Genomic DNA, 25486 nt, shown 5'->3' with positions numbered 1-25486 from the left:
GGATGCATTTTTGGGGCAGACAAAAAACGTTCTGGTTCGGACATGGTGTGAACAATCCCTCTGGGATTAGTTTGGAAAAGACATGCTGCAACAAATAGCTTGTTCCTCAGAACAGAAACAGGTAAGAAACTGCAACAAAGTTTGTAAAAATCCTTATCCCCCTTTCACATGGGCTGATCAGGAGACGATCCATGCACAGATCCCCTCCTGTTTAGAGCTGTACAGATCGGATGTCACCAAAACTGCTGGACCCCATGTGTATCTATGGGGAATCTGATGTAAATGGACATGTGTCAGTTTACATCAAATTACACCCGATCTGGCATGATCTGGTCCGTCGAAATGGAACGCTGTTCCGTCTGTTTTTTTGGCCCAAGCCGGAACCGGGGGTATGCGGCTGCCCATAGACTCGTATTGGGCATCCGATCAGGTTTGCCTAAAAAACTGACAGGCAGACCCGATCAAAGCGGCCGTCTAAAAGGGGCCTTACAATGTACACGGATCACCCAGAGGGGATAGATTTTTTTTTTTCTCAACAAAAGTGTAATTACTCTTTAACCACTTGAAGTCCGGGGTGTTAAACCCCCTTCCCATCCAGGCCATTTTTCACTATTCAGCGCTGCGGTACTTTGACTGACATTTATTTTTTTTTACACTTATTATTATTGCTATTACATAGGGGGATACAGTCCCCCTATATATTAGCAAAGGCACACGGACAGGTCCTCTTTATGGAGACATTAGGGGTCTCTAGGACCCCTAATGTCACCTGGTACGCAACCCGCTGATGTGAGTCTGCCGTCCGTCCGTTTTTTTTCTACGGGCGGACGGCAGCTGGTTAAGGTAGTTACAAATCCCCCCAAAATAAAATTTTACATATAGAACATTGTAAAGGCCCGGCACAGTGTATGGACTTCGCTTGGCCACACATTTCTGGGAGAAAATGACTACCTACTGCCATGAAAAGAGACTTTACAGTTAGGCTTAAAGAAGGACTTGCTGTCATTTAATAAAGTATTAGAACAGTAGCTATATATACACACAGATCCTTTTTATTGTGCCAGAATGTCTAGCAGCTTTATCTCTGGGGGGTATTAGGAACATTTAGGGGATACATTTAGGCAGTCTTTGTGAACATCATTGTTCTGTTTTTAAATGGTGGATGGTGTGCAGCATTTTTTCTAGATATTTACATTTCTGAATTATTAATAAAAGGTTTTTTTTTATTTTTTTATTTTAGGAACACTCATAAATGGTGCCTACATCACTTTTTTTCTATTTCTATATTGAATACCCAAATGTATCCTAAAACTTTTCCTCTCCCCACCTAAATGTTCCAGCATAAACTGTTTATCTTGTTTCCCTCACCCCTTTCCTTGTAGCACCCCTCTTCTTTTTGTTTTTTAAATGAAAATACATAGCTTTTTCCCAGGTGTCTTCAGTTCGGTTGCATGATGTCATAGGTCCTCTTTCTCTGGTGGTGGGCAGCCCTGAATGCTGCAGAGAACAGTGTCACATCATTACATAATGACATGGCACTGCTCGTCAGCATTCTCCTGTGATGCTCACAAGAGTTGGGTTGAATGATGCTGGCCATCATTCAAGCCAGAAGAGAAGCAGTACTGGATCAAGTAATTTGTCTGCAGGGGACAGCCCCAGAGATAAGGTGAGCACTGCAAGGACAGCAGTTTTCCACACATGCTGGGAATAAATGAAAGACAAACTGGAGTCCAGTTTTAAGGTGACACTCACCATTAAATGTTTTAAGAGAGCACTTCATCATGCGACACCACTGAATAACTAAAGACAAGCCCTCGGAGGGAAAAGGACTGATACTGTCAATGTCTTTCATATTCTCCAGCACCTTGTCTGGTCCATGAAGAGACTCATCAGCCAAGGCTACTATTTCTAGATCAGAGATGGTCCAGGTAAGCAAAGACTTTCTCATGGGAGTATTGCCGTAAAGGCGATGGGACCGCTGGATGTATATCTCTATATTTTTCTTTTCCAGCGATGAATAAAGCTCCTCAATTTTCCTGGCTGGTAGCAGCTCCCCGTGTTGTTTTCTGAGAGCAGTCACTTTCTCATCGAGTAGCCGTAACCTTTTGGTACTCTCTTTACTCTCATCCTTCATCAACTCATAATTGTCCCTCAGTTTCACTTCAAAGACATCATCCAAGAATGCAAAAGAAAACTGTTTGACTCTGAACACCAAATCGGGTGGTAGAGGTTCCGGCCCAGTCCGAGGTGAGCGATGGAGTCCTTTAAGCCATTTTTGAACCCCTATGGCCTCATCAAGTACGCATGAGAAGTCAAAGCGATGCGGAAACTCCATGGAAACACTGTTAAGAGCCAGAACCCAGGCTCGGTTCCTTTCTGTGAGACGGGTGTTGAAATGGCTGCGATGTAGCAACATTTCTTCCAGTTCAGATATTCTTTGTGCATCAATGTCTTTTAAAAGAAAGATTTTATGCCCATCTGCATTTACTGTAATCTCAGGGGAGCGCAGCTGAAGAGAGCCTCCATGCTGATTGAGCCAGATGTTCCGAGCCATGAACAGAAAATGGTTGTCCTTAGTAATAGTGACTCTCAGTTTCACAGAGCTCAAATCTACAGTAACCTGTATTCCCTTTCGATAAACACCTGGGCTACCAGTGACTGGACTTTGACCTTGTGGGGGTGAACAAGCACCAGAGTGAGTTCTAGCTGCCTCCACAGACTGGGTTCCTTTGGCTAAGGTTGTCAACAGTAGATCCTTGCATTGCAATGTAGACAGAGTGTGCTGATACAAGTACATATGATCCCAGGGACTCCAGTGCAAAAGCAGCTCATCACCACACTGCACCTGTAAACAAGAGAGATGAATACTTGAACCAAGAGCAACATCCAATTAGCCCATATATTACAGACCTTACATAGTAATATAATCATTTTAAGTGAAGTGATGCAATTATTTAGGAGGTAAATATGTAACCATTTCATATTTACACTTTCCGTGTACCTGGTTATGTTCTAGTCTCCTCTTTATATTTTACCATACTAATCTGAATTGCTTTGCTACAAAAAAAAATGTAGTCATATAACAGAAACTCAACTTAGAAATAAAGCCAAAAGGAACCCCGCTTTCCGCTTTGGTTTGCTCTGAATGGAATCTAAACTAGACCGAAGTTGACAATAGAAGAATCAACATCTCATTAGAAAACAGAGTCACAGTGCAGTAGTAATATAAATATGATTTAATGTTTCAAAAAATGTATTTTGTATTATCTGTAATCAAAGCAAGTCCAGCCACTCAGCAAATGAGTCAGCTGACTGACTGAAAACAAAGCGCTGCAAATCCATGCATCAGCTGACTAAATGAAAACTATGCATTCAAGGTATGGCTGACATCTTATCTCAACAGTTATTAAAGTGACCCTAAACTCAAGAGTTAAATCTCAAAAATACATTCAGGTGCCTTAACTATTACCAGAAATGTATCTTATTTGTGTATCACTTGGCTGTAGACCATCAAATCATCTCTGAATTGGTGCCGACACTGTCCTTCCTTCTGGAGGGTGGCTACTTTTGTTCCCCATGGTCCTTGTGTGTGTTGTAAAAGTAGCTACCGCTCCAAGCAAGCTACTGTGATAGACTATAACTTCAATACAAATTAGTAAACTAAACATGAGATTGTAGTCCACAGAAGTGAGCTTGGGGCGATGGCTACTTTACAACGGAAAACAAATTAATACAAATACATCTAATAAGCAGAGCTCAGCCTACCTTTAATTCATGGGTAGTAGTGCAAAAAGACAGGGACATAATGGAGAAATAGAGTAGTGGTTCACTAATGTCCAGGGATTTGCAGCATGGTTCCATCTTCTCAGTGATGGATTTCAGCAGGGATAAGGCCACACCTTGCAGGCTCAGACTGCAGCTTTCCGCACTTCCCACCAGAGTAAGCAGGTCTAATCTCACCTGAGAGGCACCTTGAATAATGCAAGACAGCCAGTAATACATCCACATCACAGCACAGTCAACTACATATATTATTGCATTGCCATATATGAATATATATGTGTTATAAAAATAAATAAATAGCTTGTCTGCTTAAAAGAGACCCTGTCACCAACTTAAAACAAATGCAGGTATGTGCTTAGTTAGAGTACCTTATTTCCCCATTAGGGGACTTATCTGACAATCATTATTTAATACTCCCTACCTAATCATCTCCCCTAATCTCTTCCTTTTAGACCCAATACCCATTGACCTTATGATGGTCCTTAAATCTGCTCGCTCCCGGTCCCATAGAACGATGAACGGAAGTTCATCGATCTCCTCCCCAGCTCCCCGCGGACACCAAGGAAGCCGGTCCCGGGCCTGTAGGAGGGGCAACGGAGCCTGGGAAGCATGTGGGGGGGGGGCGGGCGGCCCCTTCTTCGGGACGCAGAAGCGATCTGGCGACAGGTAAGTCGCCAGGATCGCTTCTGTTGTAAAGCCGACAGTCGGCTCTACAAGTTTAAACAGAAAGGTGAGAAAGGTGATGTGAATCTCGTCTTGTATACCAGTAGGTTCCTTCTCTCTTGTGCAGCCCCTAACAGGTTTAAAACATACACTTCATACACTACGCCTCTGTGATATGTGGAGGCTTCCCCACCCAGATAACAAAGAATATAGTTTTGATTCTCCCCTATACAACACATAAAAAACAGATCACATTTTCACCTCTATTGGAGACAAGTCTCCAATAGCCCAGGTTGGTCCAATATTCTGATCCAACCATGTTTCAATGTTTGGCAGTCTTGAGACCCTGACAGGATTCACAGAATCTGTGTCTCCCTGCTCACACGTAAACTACACAGCAGATACACAACCGCCTACATCTTCTCAAACCTTGCTCAATTTAATACATCATTGGGAAATCCCAGCAAGATTTCTCATACCTTCAAATCATTCTACACAAACCTCTACAAAATCAAAACTAATAACTCCAACCTTCCCCGTGACATACTCCAGCAGAAAATCGCCTCGTACATACATAACACAGCACTTCTGGCACTACCTCCTGAAGTTAGTGACACCCTGAACTCCCCCACCTCAGAGGAACTCCCACCTCCAACCTATCCACTAACAACAACATGTTGAGGTTTATTACACAGCCACTCATTAACCTCTGCAATGTCAAACAGGAATTCAAACTTTTTGGCAGCCTTAGGCTGGGCACACACCTTACAACCATCGCAAGACTTCTGTCTTGCGATGATTGTAAGGTACTTAAAAAAACGTACGATCTGCCTATGTTGCATAGGCAGATCGTACTTGCGATGATCGCAAGCCACGCCCCCTGAGGGGCGGGCTTCCGATGACCGCAATGCCGAACGGGCAGTGTGCGCTTGCGCACACCGGCCCGTGCGGCTGTTATCGTACGAACATGCCACAAACCCGCCGAACATCGTACGATGCTCGGCGGGTTTTCGAATATGTCCGTAAGTTTAAAGTCGTGCGACCTTACAGTAGTAGAGGTCGCACGGCTTCCACACACCTTACGATCATAGTACGATCGCGGGATTTCCCGCGATTCTCGTGCGATAATCGGAAGGTGTGTGGGGACCCTTAGTAAGTTTAAAAGGTGAATGTCTCTAAAGTCTAGGGACAACTGAAAATCATTCTCCAAAAAAAACCCAACATACAAAGAAAGTTCCCCTTCAAATGGAAAACTGATTTTTATAACCTATTTGGGCACACATATTCCTTCTAATCTAAACTCCCCTTTTAGTCTCAAATACTCCAAAATCGAAATTTACCATCCCCTCTAAAAGGAAAGTCAGGAGACTATCTTGGTTTAGCCAAAGATAGACATTTTGCCCCAAATCCTCTACATCTAAAACTCTATCCTGATATACACACCCAGTGCCGCACATGTTACATATCGCCGCGAACGTCGGAATGAGAGCAATAGTTCTAGGGCCATCAATCACTGATAACACTAAACTGATGAGCGGTAAAAGCTTTTAAAGCGTCGCCTATGGCCAATTTTGGGTATGCTAGTTTTTTGCGATTTTGCGAGTGCGCGCAATTTTTACGCTTGACATGTTTGGTGTCTATTTACCCGACGTGACCCCGTCTTTTATATTTTACCAAAAAAGTGGGTAATATTAGTTGTTTTATAGCATAATGTTAAAAAAAACTTTTTTTTCTCAAAATTTTCAGTAATTTCTCCTGAATATAGTAAAAAATAAAACCCGCAGTGGTGATTAAATACCACCAAAATAAAGCTCTATCTGTCCCCAAAAAATGGTATAAAATTCATTTCAGTACAGCCTTGCGTGATGGAATAAATGTCAGTCAAAGTACTGCAGCGCTGAACACTGAAAGATGGCCTGGCCAGGTAGGGGATCTAAACACCTGGTCTTCAAGTGGTTAATCACCTTCATTTTATAGCTTCTAAAATTGTCTTGGGAAACAAAAACCCTAGAATAAAACAAACCATTCTTACAAAACCAAAGAATGAAGGGGGGGTGGGGCTCCTGACTTCGAGCTGGATCACAAGGCTGCTCCTAGTTATTGTATTCATGACTGGTTTCATCACCACTCAGAGAAAAGAGTATCCCAGGAACATTACATTAGTTTCTTGGATCTGAGGGCTTTCAAATGGTCTGCCGGAAAAACATATCACCGCCAAATAACCAGTTTCTGCCCTTAATTACCCCAATAAAACATTGAACAAATGAATAAAACTGTATACAAGGATACAAATAATATCTGAGCATCCAGGCACTATTATACCTCCATTTGGTATTCTTCCAGGTGATTTAGACAAATGGCACAAGTATGACACCTAAACACAACATTTTAGTCTAAAACTACTATGTAACTTTATGAAATGAGTAAACGATAAAAGCTGCATTAAGAGATCCTACTTACCCACTAAGTTGGACAATGTAAACAAATTCACGTCTTCAACACGCACATCCACCTTCCAGAGAACAGCCAGCTTGCTGGTGGCTTCCCCACACGGAGAAGTAAGAGACAGAGGGTCTTGTGAAGTTGACACAGGATACTTAGATGCTACTGGAATGAGACTCAGAACACGTGAGAGACATTCTGCACACGTGTCTGAGAATTCTATCTGCAGGCCTTGCACAGTGGAGTCTATGAGGAGGGTGTCTGCCTGCATGATGCCTACACCTAGTGATTCGTTGTAGCTGCCCTAGAAATAAGAACAAAATTAAAAGAATTATCATTAATATAATAGATCTAAATAACTCCCTCTTTTAACGGTAAAATACAAAAATGACAAATACAAGAAAAAAAATGGACTATATTTCCAGTAACACATCATTGTGTTTTTACTAGAGATGCACCGAAATGAAAATTTCAAAACTAAAACAAAAAATTTCAGGCCGAAACCAAAAATCTTTATTTTAACTTTTTTAAATGTTTTAAATATTTTATTTTTAGAAACTTTTTAATTTTTTATTTAATCATTTTTTATTAAATATTTTTATTTTGTACTTTTAGGGGCTTCAGGAAATATTAGGGGTCAGACCCCTGATATTTCCATTTTAAAATAGAAAAAGAGATTGAGTCCTCAATCTCTTTTACTGCAGCCCCGGTTATAAGTGAACAGGAATCCTCTATGAGTGTTCTTGTTCATTCATAACATGAGAACAGAGTATGTTTACTATTACTTCAACTATGAATGAACAGGAGGTGATGTAAATCACTTCCCATTCATTCATAATTGAGGATATACCGTGGTTTCCCCGAAAAGTAAGACCTACCCCGAAAGTAAGACCTAGCACTATCTTCAGGGATTTCTGTAATATAAGACCTACCCCGAAAATAAGACCTAGTTCGGTGGTAGGTCTTATATTGCAGAAATCCGCTAGGTCTTACTTTCGGGGTAGCTGCACATAAACTGTGTAAAGACCGGCCGCAGCTCCTTCCCCGCCCACACGCCCCACCACAAGCGAGCCTACAGCAGTTCCAGCCCTGCCCACACGCCAGCTGGCCGCAGCTCCTGCCCCGCCCACACGCCCGCCTACACGCCAGCCGCAGCTCCCGCCCACACGCCCGCAGCTCACGCCCGCATGCACGATGGAAGCGACATCAGCTGGGACTGGCAACAGCACGCCGCCTTCCGGGACCTCGTCCAGTCCTCCCCCAGCCAGGTAAGACATCCCCCGAAAATAAGACCTAGTGTCTTATTTTGTGCAAAAAAATAAATAAGACACTGTCTTATTTTCGGGGAAACACGGTAGTAAAACATACCATGTCCTCAATTATTTACAAACACTCAGCGATCACTGACCACTGAGTGTTTGTACTCGCTCTGCTTCCTGACACGCTGTCACAGGAGGCTGAGAGAGCGGAGCTGGCTGTCTCCGCCCACACACTGATCTCCTCTGATCTGTCACAGGAGGCTGAGCAGTGCGGGGAGGAGAGATGCTGGCCGCTCACATCGATCTCCTCCCGCAGAGCTCGGCCGCCTGTGACAGTTTCTCTCCTCCCCGCTGGGACACAGAGCAACACCCAGAGGGGAGGAGAGAAAGAATGGATGCACCGCTGTATTGGCCAGAAAATGGCACTTTCAGCATTATGCCAAAAGTGCCATTTTCGGCCGATATGTTTCGGCGGCCGATATATTGGTGCATCCCTATTTTTTACATATACTTAGCTAAAATACCCACATCTGTCTTGCCTCCTGTAAGGGCAGCACTCAAACTGGATGAGCAAAGGGAAGAGATAGTAAGACACTACTACTTTATGTGCTATTTTTCTGGCTTTAAGTAATATATGATCGAGATAAACTACAAAGCGATGTGTTAGAAGTACTAAAGTGAGATATGACACAGACACATATATCATTTAAATAAATAAAAACTATAGACATCTGCAGATAAGAAAAATAAAGCACTACAAACCAGTTATTATCTACAGGCCACATTATACTGGATAACTTTTCTTTTCCATGAATCAGTCAAAATAATGTATGCCATTAGAAAGTAGACCCTGTGGCACCTCATATTCTGCCTCTCACCTGTAAGCTAAAGGAGTCAAGAACACAAGCCTCACCCCAAACGTGAGTATTTGGAGGGTGAAGGGCTTGCTGGATGTGAGAGTCTTTCCCCACTCTCCAACACAGATTACTGACAGACAGAACAGCCCTCTGGTGCAGATTCTGTGTGCGTAGGTGCTTGAACTCTGGAAGAAGAAAACAAGTTTCAGATACTTTTAATGTATACAATCACAGTAAATAATAAATGAAGAAAGAAGAAAACACAATGGTAGAGATTATTCTGTTTTCACACTAATGTTCAGCTGCACCGATAAACTAAATATAGAATTTGTTTTTTATAGTATAAAATAAAAAATTGCCTGCCAAGGCTGGCTCCTAAGGTGAATATCCAAACATGAGCAGAAGGCAGTATAAACATTGGCCTTTCTCCAAGCAAAAATAGGATTTCTGTACTAAACGTAAAATCCTTTTCTTCAAGTTCATTGAGGGGCACAGGAAGACTTCAATGACTCATTCACACTGGCGTTTAGAACATATTTCTAAATAGATATAGTTATTCAAACGGGGCATTTAAGTGTGTTCAGTTTAGCTGCGCTTAGAAAAAATTAAATTCTATGAATCCAAGAACCAATTACAAACTCTAAATGCAGTTAAATGCATGGAAATGCACGTGAACATGCGTAAATGCACACAGACGCGTCTATAACTGCAAAAAGGCAAGTACAATTAAACACAGGAGAAATAGATCTGGAAAGTTTAAAGTTTACTTAAATGAAGAAATGCTAATGTGAATGTTGCCTAACCTACTGGAGGAGTGAATATTAGCTATCCAAAAACTGAACACCAGCCCAGGAAAACCCCTCCTACTACCAGCATGCCTCAGTTTTGATGCAAAACAGTACCGAGGGCATGACCATCAGCACACAGTCACTCAATGAACGCTAAAGGAAAGGATTGCAAGTATAAACATCCTATTTTCTTTCTTGTTCCATTAAGGGACAACAGAAGATTATAACCTTCGGGACTTCTAAATGCAGTCCAACTGAAGGGTGGGTAACACATCAAGCAATCAACTGATACAAGAAAACAACAAAACCCAGGTACTGTATGTAGCCTACAGGGCCACCTAAGAGACTTAATGCCCAAAGCTGATATCAGATGAGGCCAAAACTGGTAGAACATGTGAAAAGACGACCAGATTACAGCCGAGCAAATCTTAGAAAGAGATGCTAGATGCTGAAAAGTCCAAGAAACACTTACTGATCTAGTACAGTGTGCCTTGACAGGAAAGAGTAGAACCCGATCCTTGAGACCAGAAGCTTAGATGATGGTCTATTTAAGCCACCTAGAGATGGTGGAATGAGAGCTCATGTACCCTCAGAGCATCCTACAGAACAGCAGCTCGCTTTAACTATTCTGCTGTTCTTTATAGATCAGATTCCAAAGGAGATCTGTTTCTCTGTGGATCCCTGTATACTTACTATTCACACTTATAATTATGAAACCCATTAAAATGGGTATATAACTTGTCACAAAGATTTATAGTATACCTTTTTCGTTTAAAAGAGTGTACAAAGAAATAGATTGCAGGCACTCAGCCAACTGCCCAACAATTTTACTTTTCTTACCCCTCAAAAGGAGAAAGACATTTCTGCTTCAGTACATTCGATACATATCGAAAAATAAGATCTGCCGAAAATACTTCAACTTTGTATTATATGTACAAAGTTGAAGTATTTTCGGCAGATGATCTTATTTTTCGTCACTGACGCTACCAAGCAAAATCAAAAAGGAGGCTACTGTGACTCACCCAATGACACAGATGAAAATCCCAAAGCAAATGGCTGGGCTTCCTCAAGCTGGACAGACACATTGACGTTAGAGATGTTTGAACTGAAAACGATTGGTGCTAATATCACAGGAAGAGGTCTAAAAGGAAACATATAGAATGAAAAATAAAACAGACATAATGAAGTCCATTTACAACACATCTTTTAATTATACAATGTTTCTTTCATAATGGGGGAGTTTTGTGCGTTGGTGACTGGAGGAATAGAAAACTTCACATTACAGCTGCAATTTCAACAAAGTTGAAGCCAACTGCAAACCATCACCCTCCCCATCTCACAGATATTCCCCACTACTGACCTCAGCTGGTAGCCTCCCACAGACTACATTGGCTTAGGCTGCTCTAGTCTCAGTCCTCTACCCTAAGCTGAAAAGTAGCAGGACACTGTGCCCCTTTTATTTTAATTCGAGTGCTACAAAAGTGCTTGCACGCAGTACAGAGGTCTGTCATGCTTTGCCCTTTGACAGTAGCAACAGAGAAACGCTGATGTATAGAATAAAGCAGTATTTGTTTTACTAAAATGACAGTAATAACTCAGAGTGTCTGGTTTGTCTGGTTAGTAACAGCCTGGTTACTAATACGTAGAGCTCAGTCTTCGGCAGAGGCTACCATGTGGGTACATGCTCCTGCTCCTGCACACAAGCACTTTAGAGCCAGGTATACACGCTTATATTTTCTTTGTTCAGCCCACAGGTTGAACAGAGAAAATACAGCAGATTCCTTCATCCACATTAGAGTGTGGATGGAGGAATGACCCTGCTGTTTGCATTGTATTCTGAGAGCAGCCACCGGCCGTGTCAGATTACCCGAACAGAGCACGCAGCTGTTTGGCTTCAAGCTCCGCTTGGCAGAGGATATTCTAACTGGTTCCTCCGATCAGCTGATCGAGGGATGCTGGGCAGAAGGATGCAGACAGCGGCACCCACTGTGCGAATTTCGTCCGGTTCATCAGGAACCGGACGAAATTCGTACCATGTATACCCGGCTTTACTCACAAAATGTATACCCGGCTTTACTCACATATATTTACAAAATTACAGCATTAACCTACGCCTCCTCGACATTAAGAGGTTAAAAAGCATGTTGACTTGGAACATATTTGCTGTGCAGTCTTCTTCCCATTTCCATAACCTTCCATTCACTATCTGAGCCCCCTTCCACTTGTTACATTTTTACATATGGAGTATCTTCCTGAAGAACACCTCATTTCACTAACAACCAACGGATATCCCAGAAAAGAAAAAAAAGAGAGCGGATTGGTTGATTGCAGAGCAATAAATGAACTTCTATATTAAATACACCGATACAAACACACACAGCCCAAAACCAAGTCAAAGTGAGAACTGCACAGTTTACAGAAGTGTCAGATGAGCAGTGGGGCACGTATGTGAAGAAAGCACAATTAAAAGATATATCACTTCAAAACATGGAAAGATAACTAACGGTATATGCGAAAGTAAGCATGTGTCTAAATGTATAACCTTAAAACTTTAACAGCAGGATACTTAAAACCCAACTGAACTTTTACATTTAACACGTTTCCAAGTGCATTAAACCAAAAGGTGTTCAAAGTTTACAGTTTGTTTTCTTTTTATGGAGTAATTTATTGTTAGAACATGGCTCACCATATAAAACTAAAACTCCCCCTCAAATATTATCACATCTTCCTGTGCTGATGGGTGGAAGTGGGCTACTGGTCTCAAAGAAGAGCAACAAATACAAAGGGAATAATCTTAAGAAAAATAATATGTATAATCAGAAAGCTCACCGATTATTTTTGGTTGAGGCTTTTGCGTTCTTGTGTAACTGACTATTCAGTGCCAGTAAGCTGAACCAATGAGAAAACTCCTGGTGACGGTAATGGATGATGCAAGTATTGAGAGCTACATTGCTCTGGACATCAATGGATGTGACCTGATGGGAAGCAAGAGTAAGAGTAACCAAAATGCATCTTGTGTGATCAAAGACAGAAATAAGCATTATAGAGATTCTACCCCTTCCCACTCTATCCAAACCTAAAAAGGAGGCTTTTTTTTTTTTTTAAACTTCCAAGCAAGGAATGTTAGGAGGGCTGATCATGAGCATGTACATGTTAACAAGATTTCATTGTTCAGAATAAACGGGACGGACAAGAATACGTCTTTGTTGTAAATGTCTATTGCACCAGTGTCTCCTAAAGTATGGATCATGTACTACAGATGCTACTTGAGCTCATTGTTGGTGGGACTATGCAGGGTGCTGTACAGAAAACGTATTCTGTGGTTGGACACTAGCAATGCAGCTAGGGAAAAGGTAGTAAGTTTTAATAGCCAATGCAGACATTACGAAAGCTGTGATGGTGGCACACGATTGAGCAAAAACTGCAAGACACTTTATAATAGTATAGTCTCTGAATTTGGCTTTTACTCTTGCCTGAATAGGCTCTTACCTGTACACTGGCTTTGAAGTGGTTCAAGCAGACAATTCTCTGTCGGCTCTGAGACAACAGCAGACCATCTGGACAGAAATTGGAGACAGATATTACAGTATTAAATGACATAGGTAAACTGTACGCCCATTAATAATGTATTATCCCATTTTGTCAAAAGAATGTTTTCTGTTAATATTCTATGAAGCAGCAATACGAATACACTGCAGAAACACTTACATTTAGACTAAAAGAAGTTCAGAATTCTTAAAATTAAAAAAAAAAAAAAAAGGGAAGAAAATACAAAATTAAAAAAAAGGGTTTTCTCGTGAATATTCACAACAACAAAGTTGTTTCACGACTTCTTTTGTGCATCTAGAAACATGGAGACCACCCCTACTCCCACTATACATTAAATAAAAGGTTCAGCTCCTAAGCCTAGCGAGAAACAGGATTACAGACACTAAAGCAAGTCAAATTTTAATTTATCTTGGAAATCCCTCGGAGTTTACCTTTTGGGGAGCACAGATATGGCTTATACTCTTACAGTGCATCGTAACTTAACTTTCCAAATATTCAACCCCCTTACCTTCCACTACTAGTTCAGAGGTCATTTGAGCCAATTCTGATGTGCCAATGAACCTGCGCATGGGCAACTGATCCTCCTCACGTACATAACAATATTGAAGGAGCTTTAATGTCCAGTTTAGGTGTCTAGGAAGAAGCACAGCATTTTCACTAAAGCCAATGTGCAGCATACAGAACATATCAGTCTTATTTATCCTTGAGACTTTACCTCTGTTGGCTGTTCATAGACAGGACCACAGTGCTGTTCTCAAACCCCACATCCAGCTTACAAGGAAGCCGCTCCACTAGCTGCAACCACTTGGGAGGTGCAGCATCTCCTGCGAGTGCAAATGAAACCAATCAAATGATCCCAGGTAAACTATTTACTACAGTAAATTTGAGAGCACTCTTTATACATTAGAGGCACCAAATAAAACATGCTGTTTCTAAAGTAAGAACAGTGTCCAAACAGTAATCAGAAAAGAGCTATTCTGTAGAATGGACAGTTTTACATGATCAGAATGCCAAAAGCAATATCCAAATAGGTAATGTCAGGAAGTGTCCAAATCCAGTAACTTGGTACCAACCTGTGTTTGCTTGTTCCTCATTGTTACTGCTGTCTTCAGTGTTGCTCTGCACTGCTGAAACCAGCTTCCTCTGCAGCAAGTCACTGTTGAAGAGACTTTCATGCACCTCAGCATGTAGGCTGCGCACCCTTACACTGGCTGAACGCAAGCGCTTTTCCCTGATGCTGCACTCCAGAGATAGAGCCAGGGACAGCTCTGCAAGACAGGCTTCATCCTGTAGCCATACCAGATAAACAATGATTATAGGAGGCAAGTTCAAGACAAAAAAGCATTTAACAGAAAAGCTTTGGGACATAAATAATATTATTCTTTAAGTGGAAATCCAGGGATTACAAAATTAACCCTTGCAGTCGGGCTACCCCCACACTGCAAGGGTTAAGTGCTCTTTTGATCTAGGGGCTCAAATAAAGAAGATATACTGACCTGATCCTTGGTTCCACCTCTCTGCTAGACCAGTGCCCGCAACCTCTTCTCCCCTAAGCTCCGGCAGTCTAAGGACTGCTGACCTCATCAAGTCTTATGCAGGTCCATTGACTAGCATTAGATGTGAGGACACCGAGGGACATACCACAGTCCGAGTGGAGAAGGAGAGAGGCGGGTGCTGACTGTAGCAGGACCAAGGATCATGCGAGTATCTTATTTTTTTGCACCCCTAGAATGAAATAAGCACTTAACCCTTGCAGTACAGGGATAGCTGCACTGGAAGGGTACATTTTATAAAATCCCTGGGTACTTCATTAAAGCATTTACAGTATAGTCAAACTTCCTGTACATGCAATATCATACACAGGCAGGCCAGACAGCACAGCCAGGTTGGTGACCTGTCTTTTTCAACTACACTTATGCAACATAGCTTGGTCACCTCCCGGCCTCCCAGCATAGACAGTGAAGAAGCAGACTGATGAGCTCATACCTCTGCCCTTTCCTCTAGTCATTAAATTCTGTGCCAGCAAAAGCCCATGCAACACACTTGATTGGTTGCCCTCACACTGTGTCTGAGTTTAGGAAGGCAAAACCAATGTAGGAATGCTGGTTCAGAGTCCAATGAGCATGCTAGAGGTGGGGGGGAAAATTGCTGGCTATAAACAATGTTGCCACTCCCTGGCCAGTGTGTGGCAGGAATTGTGAAAGAAGTAACAGAATAAGATTGTTAATCTTATATTTGGCCGCAAAATCAGGTCATGTATTAGGTACTGCACCTACTAGGGTGAGGCTAAAGTGGCCAAGCAGGCAGAAGAGCAGCTGCAGGTAGAAAATTACCCCCCACAATAATACATTTAATGTAAATATCAATCTCTTTCATTTCTGATAAGCTTATTTCCAAACCATGTTATTGATTAGGCTTTCATATAAATCATAGCATGGTGACTACATGGGTAGCAAATGTGAATTGTAGGGCTGTGCTCCTGAATTTGTGGTTTGCTTTATCATTGTGGCTTCCTCCCACAACCCAACTTTCACCCAATTCCTCCTTATGTACAGTCATGGTAATGGCATTAGGCTGTAGTAACTCTGGAGACAGAGACAAATGCAAATATGTTCTTTGTAAAGTGATGAACAACACAGCAGTGTTATATAATAGAGCTTACGCTGAACTTTAGTATTCCTTTTCACAAACTTCTCACCTGCTTACTGCTCTTTAGTAATTTGCTGGTTAGTTGGTTAAGGCTCAGTGTGTAATCCATCCTGAAAGACAAAAAGACAATATTAATTCCATGCACCCGCGTCTGTGCTTAGTTGGCCTCATCCACTAACATATATAGTAAAAACCATCAGTTCTGTGCCAGAATCAAACCAACACTGGACACCTACAACTGAAACATTGAAATCTGATTGCATGATAGGAGGTTATAGGATTTAAGCCACCATGAATAATCCATACTTGAAGCAGTCATGATTTTAGAGCAAAGTACTTAAATGGTTACAGCTTAAGTTTTCTTTTAGTGGCGAGTTTATTTTTTTATCCTCTCATTTCATTTCGATCCTAAATTTTCTTCAGAAAGCAAACAAAAAAAAAAAAAATCAGAAAATAGCACAAAATAACAAGTTTGCAATAGTAAATACATCACTGGCTGTAATTTACAACTTAAAGCTTAAAATGATCATTTAATAAAATGTTTGCCATAGCCGAGCATGAAGCAACATTTCTCAACCTTTTTTCAGTCATGTCATCCTTTAAAAATATGCTAAATCTCAAGGCACCCCAGCCTAAAATGTAGGGAGCAACGTATGGCCCCTCCAAAATCCATACCAGACCCTTATGCCAGATAGGGATCTGGTATGGATTTTAAGGGGGTTCCCCCTTCACAGTGGAGTTCCCTCTTCTAATCAGGAGTCCTCCTTTACATTAGGATCTAATTCACAGCAGAAGCCCCCTACTTTCACATCAGAGTCCCCCTTCACATCAGAAGCCTGCCTCCACCATGGAAATGCATGTTGCTGTACAAAACTTTTGAGGCACTACTCGAATATCTGACAGCAGCAGGTGCTACTATTCGAATACAATGTGCACAGCGGGAGATTCGTTCATCCGTACTCCTAGTGTGGATGGAAAGATCTGCGAGACTTTTAGGTGTACCCAGGTTTAGGAGATGACCCAAACACCAAAAGATTTTTTTTTCACAGCTGCAAATTCCATTTTTACTTGTGAGGCCTGTAAGTGACTGCCTGCCCTGTTGGGTTTTTTAAATGATTACCCAACTTCTGATAGTTTAGAACAGGGGTAGCCAAACTCCGGCCCTCCAGCTGTGGTGGAACTACAAATCCCATGAGGCATTGCAAGATTCTCACAGCCACGACTGCATCATGGGATTTGTAGTTTCACCACAGCTGGAGGGCCGGAGTTTGGCTACCCCTGGATTAGAACATCTGTCTAGAAACAGCTCAGCGGGCCCCTACTGAACATATTCAGCACAAGTATTCCAGCTACAGTCAGCATATGAAGCCCCATTGCAGTGCTTGGAGTACTGAACACAAGTTGGAAAAAACTTTAGCTAATACTTAAAGGGTTAGTTACCCTTTACTAAAAATTACAGTGCAGTCAAGGACCCCTATTAGTCTGCAAATCACAGTGCTTTGTTTTATTTCTATAACTGTAGGCCAAAGTGGGGCTTCCGCAAAGCCTGGCTAAAAAAGCAGCACCCCCCGAGTAATCCGCGCCTTCCTGCATAGAAGCTAGGATGGATGGTGCGAGTACTCTCTCTCATCCACAAATCCGAAATGTGCTGTGAGGGAGAATGAACTGCGCATATGCGAATTTCTGGATGAGGGAGAGTGCGTTTTCCACGTTCATTCCTGCATGATGAGGTGGCGTTGCTCAATGGACAATCAGTCCTGGCTTACAGGCAAGATGGTGCAGATCGCTCAGGATGCTGTTTTTGGCAAGTCATGCTTAGCCTACAGGTATGGAAATCAAAAAGCTCAATTTCTCTACAAAGCACTATAATTTGTAAACTAATGAGGCACCTTCACTAGGTAAACTAACCCCTTAAATAGGCAGCTTAAAAAAAAAAAAGGGAAAAGGAGTTGTAGGTAATTGCTATTTCTACATGGCAGATCTGCCTATAAATGGCCCTACTGATGACAGACACCTATAAATGTTTACTCGAAGAGTGCACGTTGTTCCCCCTGGTGTCGCACACATCTTTTGACCTAAACAACATAGGAGAGTGCAGGACTAGCTGGACAAAATCCAACTTTGATCTGTGGTCACTGCAGACCTGAACTCTTACTAATTATCCAACATAGAAATTGCAGGACTCAGACAGCTAGGTGAAACAATAAAGGAATCGGATAACTGCCATTGCCAACCTCCTCCTAACAATCCTAGTTGCATGGCTGTTTTGAGCTACAATACTTGAGACCCTGACTCAGACTCAGTAACCTACAACTTCAGAAAGAGAAATCAGCAGTGGCAGCCTGCATTTTGTATTCTCTCACTATAGGTTTATAGTAAAAATCGATCTAATGCCTAACTGGATGGAACGAGGTATCAAACAATAGCCAAGTTTTTTCATTTTTTTTTTCTTTAATCTCATTACTTCTGATCTCCTGCAGCTTCTTTGCAGCCCTTTCCTGTCTACATGCAACTGTCTCCAGATGCATATGTATATTCTTGCTCAGGACAGACTTCCTGATGGTGACAGGAGAGAAACAAGTCTTTAAAATGAGTGTCAGCATGGTCACGAATAGTTCCCATCGGAAACACATGTGACAAGGCAACGACGCAGAGAGCAAGTGGGAAATGGAAAAAGCATGGTCATCCTATGACTCAAAGTGCCTGAACAAGCAGGACTACCAGGTATATCAAATGACAGCTTTAGATTTTAAAAACCCTAAAAATTTAATCTGAATAATTGCAATAAAATGTTAAAGATTATATGAGATTTTAGGGATTGTGTTCACATGTAGTTTAAGCTGCCTTACGCAAACTAATCTCTTGATCTTGACAAAAATGTTTCTGTTTTTGGTAATTTGGTTATATGCTGTAATTTCAGAAGGTTCAGACAACAATCAATAATGCAATAAGAACCCTAGCGATTTAACAGGTTTCCTCAGATTTTCAATGCAATCCCCCCCCCATTCATTCAAGAAGAACTCTAAGCAATCTATATGGCTACAACTCCACTGCAAGGGGTAACTGCTTTTTCTTTTTTTTTTAGCTAGGGACTAAAAGGAAGAAAATACTCACCTGATCCTCGGTCCTGCGGTGGTGACCACTCACATCTCTCCCACTCCACTCTGAAGGTGGAATGTCCCTCGCTGTCCTCATATCCAACCGACGTCACGGGTCTCTAGGCCGCCGGAACCAGGGGGAGAAGAGGCCCCATGGACTGATATAGCAGCCGAGCAGGACCGAGGAATCGGGTGAGCATATTTTCTTAATTTTAGCACTGAGACCAACAAGCAGTTAACCCGTGCTGTCCGGGGGAGTAGCCCCACTGCAAGGGTTAATTTTTTGATTGCCTGGAGTTCTTCTTTAAAATACAATGGCCAACCCTCCAACAACAATCCATCCACTGTGTCTTGATGGCAGAGGAGTTTCTGTACACATTAACTGATAAAGATCCACAAAGGTTACATTCCTTTCATATCCTGCAAGTGCATGCATTAGGTATCTTGCCTTATATCAATACTAGTAGTTATAAGTATGTGCCTACTTTTTCCCATCGCTGTCCAGTATTACATTTATCTTCGTAAATGTGACATGCCACAAAGATTCAGACTCGGCCACATTGAGAACCATAATATTCACAGTGTCCAGATGTATAGACAGCAACTGCAAGACAGAGAAATATTAATAAGATGAAGTAGATATTACATTTCTGCTTATTATTTTTTTTAATCATTCTCCTTAATGATGCTCTTAAAGTGGCATTAAAGGATTAAAACAATTTCCCTCCCCCCCATGCTAATGTCAGCACTTACCTTAAATTATGTCTCTTAATCCGATCTTCTTTCCTGATGTTTTCATCTGTCCCTCCAGCGGTGCGGCGGCTCTCCCATCCAGCGCTGACTCCTCTGTCCTTGCAGGCACTTCCGATCCAGCGGTGCCTGCATGCGGGTGCACGCATCCATAGACTTACCTTGCGTCTCTGCTCGTCTCCTGGCCGAGAATCCGAACTGCGCATGCGCCCGCCCCAAGATGCTTTGCGGCCGGCGGAGCAGTTTCGTTTTCTCGGACGGGAGCGCGCGGCCGAAACAAGATAAGTGTTAAGCGCTGTTAAAGCGTTTTCTTTTTTTTTTTTTACTTTTTGCCTATATCTACTGCTTAATAGCAGTAGATATAGGCAAAAAAAACGGGAGGGTTTAGAACCACTTTAAGGCATCCATAGAAAATGTTCCTATAGCGCCCATCTGCCTTAAAACTTTGCAAAATTCAGTTCAACTGAATACACGCAAACTCTGCCTACAGTTCTTATGTAATAATAAAAGGAGAACTATGAGGTGAATGAAATTCACTCATCCTCATAGTTCGATCCGACGGGTGACAATGAAACTGTCACACGCTGGCTCAATAGAACGGGAAGTCAGTGAACGCATAGAGTCACTCGCTCATTTCTCGATCATGTCTAGATAGGCAGAGCCAGCTGTCACTCACGCAGCTGAGTGGATCTCGACAGTAATGTCGGGATCCGTCCCAGCTGCGGCGCTCTCAGTATACCGTGACCTACGATATACTGAGCTTTGGGTCACGGGAGGACGCTAGTTTATGTCCTCCCGTGACCCTAAAGAGAACTATGGGGAAAAAGACTTACCCCATAGTTCTCTTTTAAGCAATATCTGATCATTCCTTTCCAAGGTAATAGGTATGTTAAGAGCCTGACGAGCACAATGGTCCAAGACAGGTCATAGCAAATATATTCTTGATATTGACATGGCACACAATACCAAATGTAAATCCTTGATAACAATAATCTTAGAATATACTCTTTGGTTTATAACCTTGATTAAAGCATAAATTCATCTAGAACTCAGATTTCAGATATGGGTAGATGCCATATAGTTGAACTACCCTTCAGCATATTGCATCTCGCAGAGATTGCAGTGACAAGGTCTTTGCAACTGATTCCACCTCAGGCACAAAGGCAGCATTAGACTAATAGGGTATCCCAATATTAAAGTGGCATTAAAGGAGAACTATGAGATGAGTGATTTCCACTCACCTCATAGTTCTAGCCGACCTGTGACAATGAGACTGTTACAGGTCGGCTCAGTAGATCGGGAGGGTTCGCTCACCTCTCGATCCTGTCACGGCTCTCTGCCGTGACAGGGGGAGGGGCTGGATTCCCCTCTCCGATCTGCCAGCGCTGACTAGAAGAACGGACGGGGGAGGGGGCGGGTACAGCTGGCTCTGCCTCTAGATAGGCAGAGCCAGCTGTCACTCACGCAGCTGGGCGGATCTCGACGTCCAGGTCGTGATCCGCTCCGGCGTCTCAGTATACCGCGAGCTGTATCTCGCGGTATACTGAGCTTAGGGTAACGGGAGGATGCTAGTTTGTGTCCTCCCGTTACCCTGAGAACTATGGGGAAAAACACTGACCCCATAGTTCTCCTTTAAACTCAGGAGTTCAATCTTAAAAATGCAGTCAAGTACCTTCACTAGCAACAAGAATGTATCTTATTTGTGTATCACTCAGCTGTAGATCCTCAAACTCAAAACAACTTAAACGTGAGATTGTAGTCCATCAAGGGAGCGAGCTTGAAGCGGTGGCTACTTTACAACATACAAGGGGAACAAAAGTAGCCACCCTACAGCAGGAAGAACAGTGTCAGCACCAATTCAGAGATGATTTGAGGATCTACAGCCGAGTAATAAACAAATAAACTACATTTATGTTATTAGTTGAGGTACTTGAATATATTTTTAAGATTTAACTTTAGTGTCACTTTAAGAGTTGTGTTGGGCACTAAAAATATAAGCTTGTATATGGCATGACCTGTGGCAGAAAGTCAGTAAACAAACCAGTGCTGACAGATCAGAAGTAGGAATAGTATGGATTACGGGTAGAGAAAACCCCAGCCCAGGCTTTGCCAGACATGAACCCAATTCAAGCATCAGGGCTCATTTACACCACATCAGTTGAGTTGCATTTATCTGCTCAGATTAGCACAGGCTAAATGCCAGTGCATATAGAAAACAACTGCTTTCTACAGTATGTGTCTTGTTCCCATCATCTTGCTGCGTTGAGGTGTGTTGCATAAAAATGCAGATGCACTGCACTTTATGTTACCCCACTGCTGCACTGCATAGAAGTGAATGAAATATCATTTTGTAACATTGTAATAAAGTTTAAAAAAATTGTATCAATGCAAAGCACCACTTCTCGCAGCCCCTACACAACAAACACTAATCCAGGTCCGTTTTAGTGTATCAGCTGATGTGATCGCGCCCTCACTTGTCACTATCACTAGAGAAATTGGAAGCGTAGAGTTTGTAAAAGGGGCAATAAAGAGAACTTATGAGCAACAGATGCACTCATCGCACACAGACACTTTCAAAAAAATCTCTGTGTGAAAAAAGGCAAACGTTAATCTTTTTATGGGAGGAATAGGAAACAAAACTCACTTCACTCAGATTTACCATCAACCAAAACATGGAAAAAGCAGCAATGTGATAGGTCTGTCATACATACATGGAGCGGTCTACCGTTCTCAGAACCACAAATACAACTTACTTGTGATAAGACTTTTAACACAGATGGGCTAATTGCTGTTCCTTCCCCACTTCCACCGGGGGCAGCCTCTGACGAAGTGCTGGGGGTTCTCTGGCGAGGCAGCGATAATCCTTGAAGGTCTGTTCGAACACGCACCTCTCCGAAACACAGAGCAATGTAGTGACTGAAAAATAGTATTTATTTCTGAACTGGATAGAATTGTAGAGTATGAGCGCATAACATATCAATATAGAGGACAACAAGCACTCTCAGTTGTGGTCTAAATCAGGGGTAGGCAACCTCAGCACTCCAGCTGTGGAAAAACTACAAATCCCACGAGGCATTGCAAGATTCTGACAGCCACAGGCATGACTCCCAGAGGCAGGGGCATGGCGGGATTTGACGTTTCAAGCACAGCTGGAGTGCCGAGGTTGCCTACCCCTGGTCTAAATGGTTCAACTATCAGTCTAGATCAGGGGTAGGCAACCTTGGCTCTCCAGCTGTGCTAAAACTACAAATCTCATAAGGAATTGCAAGCCACAGGCATGACTCTCAGGGGCAGAAGCATTATGGGATTTGTAGTTTCAGCACAGCTGGAGAGCCAAGGTTGCCTACCCCTTGTCTAGATATTTTTTTGTATTTTTACTTTAATGTTATTTTTGGTTAATACGGGATCTGCTTAATGGTGCTTTATCATATGCGCTACAACAATGTGCCCCTGGTTTTGTCCTTTTTCTTTGTTTTACACATATTTGTTTGATTTTGTTTATGCTGGAAATGTTTATGCTGTGGAGGTTTAAAAAAGGATCTAGTCAAAAATAGAATTTGTGATGAACACACGAATACAATGGCTACATGCCGTAACACGTGTGTTGCAACCACTGGTTAAAAGAAGAAGTGCTCTCTATAAAAACCCCAAACAAGCACCATACAGTACACACAACACAGATACAAGCTCAAATGAGAAGGATAATACCAGGAAAGACAGGACACACAGGAACTACAAGGAATATGAAGTACTTACTGTAACTCATGATTCAGTAGTTTGCTAGACACCCAGATACTATCAATTTCCTTTAGAGAAAAAAAACAACATTACAGCGCTGATTTCAATGTTACTTGAAAGGAACAAAAACATTAACATTTCTGTCTTTTTATAGAAGAAGTCTGCTAAGCAAAACTCCACTGACCATAAAATACAACCACAGCAATTTCACAAAAACCCTTTCAGTAAAAAAAGCACAAAAAAAAAACCAAAACACAATGGCAATCTTCAGTGAATGTCAATCCTCTCAACCAGCATTCAATTACAACAACCAAATTGATCAGGACCATCTACCAACACCAATTCTGATTGGGCTGCCATGATCTGTTTGGTAATTTTGTCATTGAAAGCTGGATGAAAGTTGCCATGTGCATGGCCAGCGTTATGATTTACAGCGGGGGTGGGCAACACCAGCCCTCCAGCTGCTGTGGAACTACAATTCCCATGAGGAGATGCAAGACTGACAGTTACAGGCATGACTCCCAGAGGCATGCTGGGATTTGTTGTTAAAGCACAGCTGGAGGGCTGGAGTTGCCCATCACTGGTATATACAGTAGGGCTCCCATTACTCTAAAGGTGCCCATACACCTTACGACCATCGCAAGACTTTTGTCTTGCGATGGTCGTATGCTTATTGAAAGCTCGTACGATCTGCCCGTCCAAGGTGGGAACCCGCCCGCTGAGGGGCGGGCTTCCGATGACCGCAATGCCGAACGGGCAATGTGCTCTTGCGCACACCGGCCCGTACGGCTTTTATCGTACGAACATGCCACAAACCCGCCAAACATCGTACGATGCTCGGCGGGTTTTCGAACATGTCCGTAAGTTAAAAGTCGTGCGACCTTACAGTAGTAGAGGTCGCACGGATTCCACACACCTTACGATAATCGTACGATCTCGGGATTTCCCACGATTATCGTACGATTATCGTAAGGTGTGTGGGGACCTTAACAGTTTAAGATGTCTGGTCCTACTAGCTGGTAAAGACCCTACTCCTAACAGATTTGTTTTAAGTGAACCTTCAGAATTCAACCCCCTCCGTAGCAAGTATCAGAATATAATCATATACACTTTACTGCCAAAAGTATTGGGACATCCCTCCAAATCATTGGTTTCAGGTGTTCCATGAAATTTCCTTGCTACTAAATATTCCACGGTCAACTGTTAGTGGTGTTATAACAAAGTGGAAGCAACTGGGAACAACAGCAACTCAGCCACGAAGTGGTAGGCCATGTAAAATGACAGAGCCAGGTCAGCGGATGCAGTGGTGTAAAGCACGCCACCACTGGACTCTAGATAAGTGGATACATGTTCTCCGGAGTGACCAATCACGCTTCTCTGTCTGGCGATCTGATGGACGTGTCCGGGTCTGGCCATGAGAACGGTACTTGCCTGACTGCATTGTGCCAAGTGTAGTTTGGTGGAGGGGGGATTATGGTTTGGGGTTGTTTTTCAGGGGTTGGGCTTGGTCCCTTAGTCCCAGTGAAGAGAACTCTTAAGGCATCAGCATACCAAGACATTTTGGACAATTTCATGCGCCCAACTTTGTGGGAACAGTTTGGGGATGGCCCTTCCTGTTCCAACATGACTGTGCACCAGTGCACAAAGCAAGGTCCATAAAGACATGGATGAGCGAGTTTGGGGGGGAGGAACTTGACTGACCGGCACAGAGTCCTGACCTCAACCCAATAGAACACCTTTGGGATGAATTAGAGCGGAGACTGCGAGCCAGGCCTTCTCGTCCAACATCAGTACCTGACCTCACAAATGGGCAGGTTGTTATTAATTATTAAAACTAACTTCTCAGCATCTGAGGTTTATGGTTATATTAGGAAAGTTGCTGTAGCTGAATTCTGAAAACTTTTAACAGT

At 42.5% G+C, this 25486-nt stretch overlaps 1 protein-coding gene across 1 annotated transcript in view; it reads right to left on the bottom strand.

Moving 5' to 3' along the window:
* The window catches only part of KIAA0100 (KIAA0100 ortholog), a 74153-nt gene that overhangs the window by 37835 nt on the left and 10832 nt on the right, over positions 1 to 25486 (bottom strand). Inside the window, exons 3-16 of the mRNA XM_018555030.1 lie at positions 23595 to 23644; positions 22592 to 22754; positions 19574 to 19692; positions 16040 to 16100; positions 14415 to 14628; positions 14057 to 14165; positions 13850 to 13974; positions 13282 to 13349; positions 12622 to 12767; positions 10815 to 10933; positions 9026 to 9189; positions 6907 to 7192; positions 3766 to 3971; positions 1753 to 2845 (exon numbers count right to left, since the gene is read on the bottom strand). Coding sequence (XP_018410532.1) covers positions 1753 to 2845; positions 3766 to 3971; positions 6907 to 7192; positions 9026 to 9189; positions 10815 to 10933; positions 12622 to 12767; positions 13282 to 13349; positions 13850 to 13974; positions 14057 to 14165; positions 14415 to 14628; positions 16040 to 16100; positions 19574 to 19692; positions 22592 to 22754; positions 23595 to 23644 — 2923 coding nt within the window. The remainder of the gene's footprint in view (positions 1 to 1752; positions 2846 to 3765; positions 3972 to 6906; positions 7193 to 9025; positions 9190 to 10814; positions 10934 to 12621; positions 12768 to 13281; positions 13350 to 13849; positions 13975 to 14056; positions 14166 to 14414; positions 14629 to 16039; positions 16101 to 19573; positions 19693 to 22591; positions 22755 to 23594; positions 23645 to 25486) is intronic.

This window comes from Nanorana parkeri, unplaced genomic scaffold (assembly GCF_000935625.1).
Source record: "Nanorana parkeri isolate BGI_ZX_2015 unplaced genomic scaffold, ASM93562v1 scaffold181, whole genome shotgun sequence".
Classification (NCBI taxonomy): Eukaryota; Metazoa; Chordata; class Amphibia; order Anura; family Dicroglossidae; genus Nanorana; species Nanorana parkeri.
The sequence above is the reverse complement of the archived record's forward strand: the minus strand, read 5'-3'. Positions and strand labels throughout refer to the sequence as shown.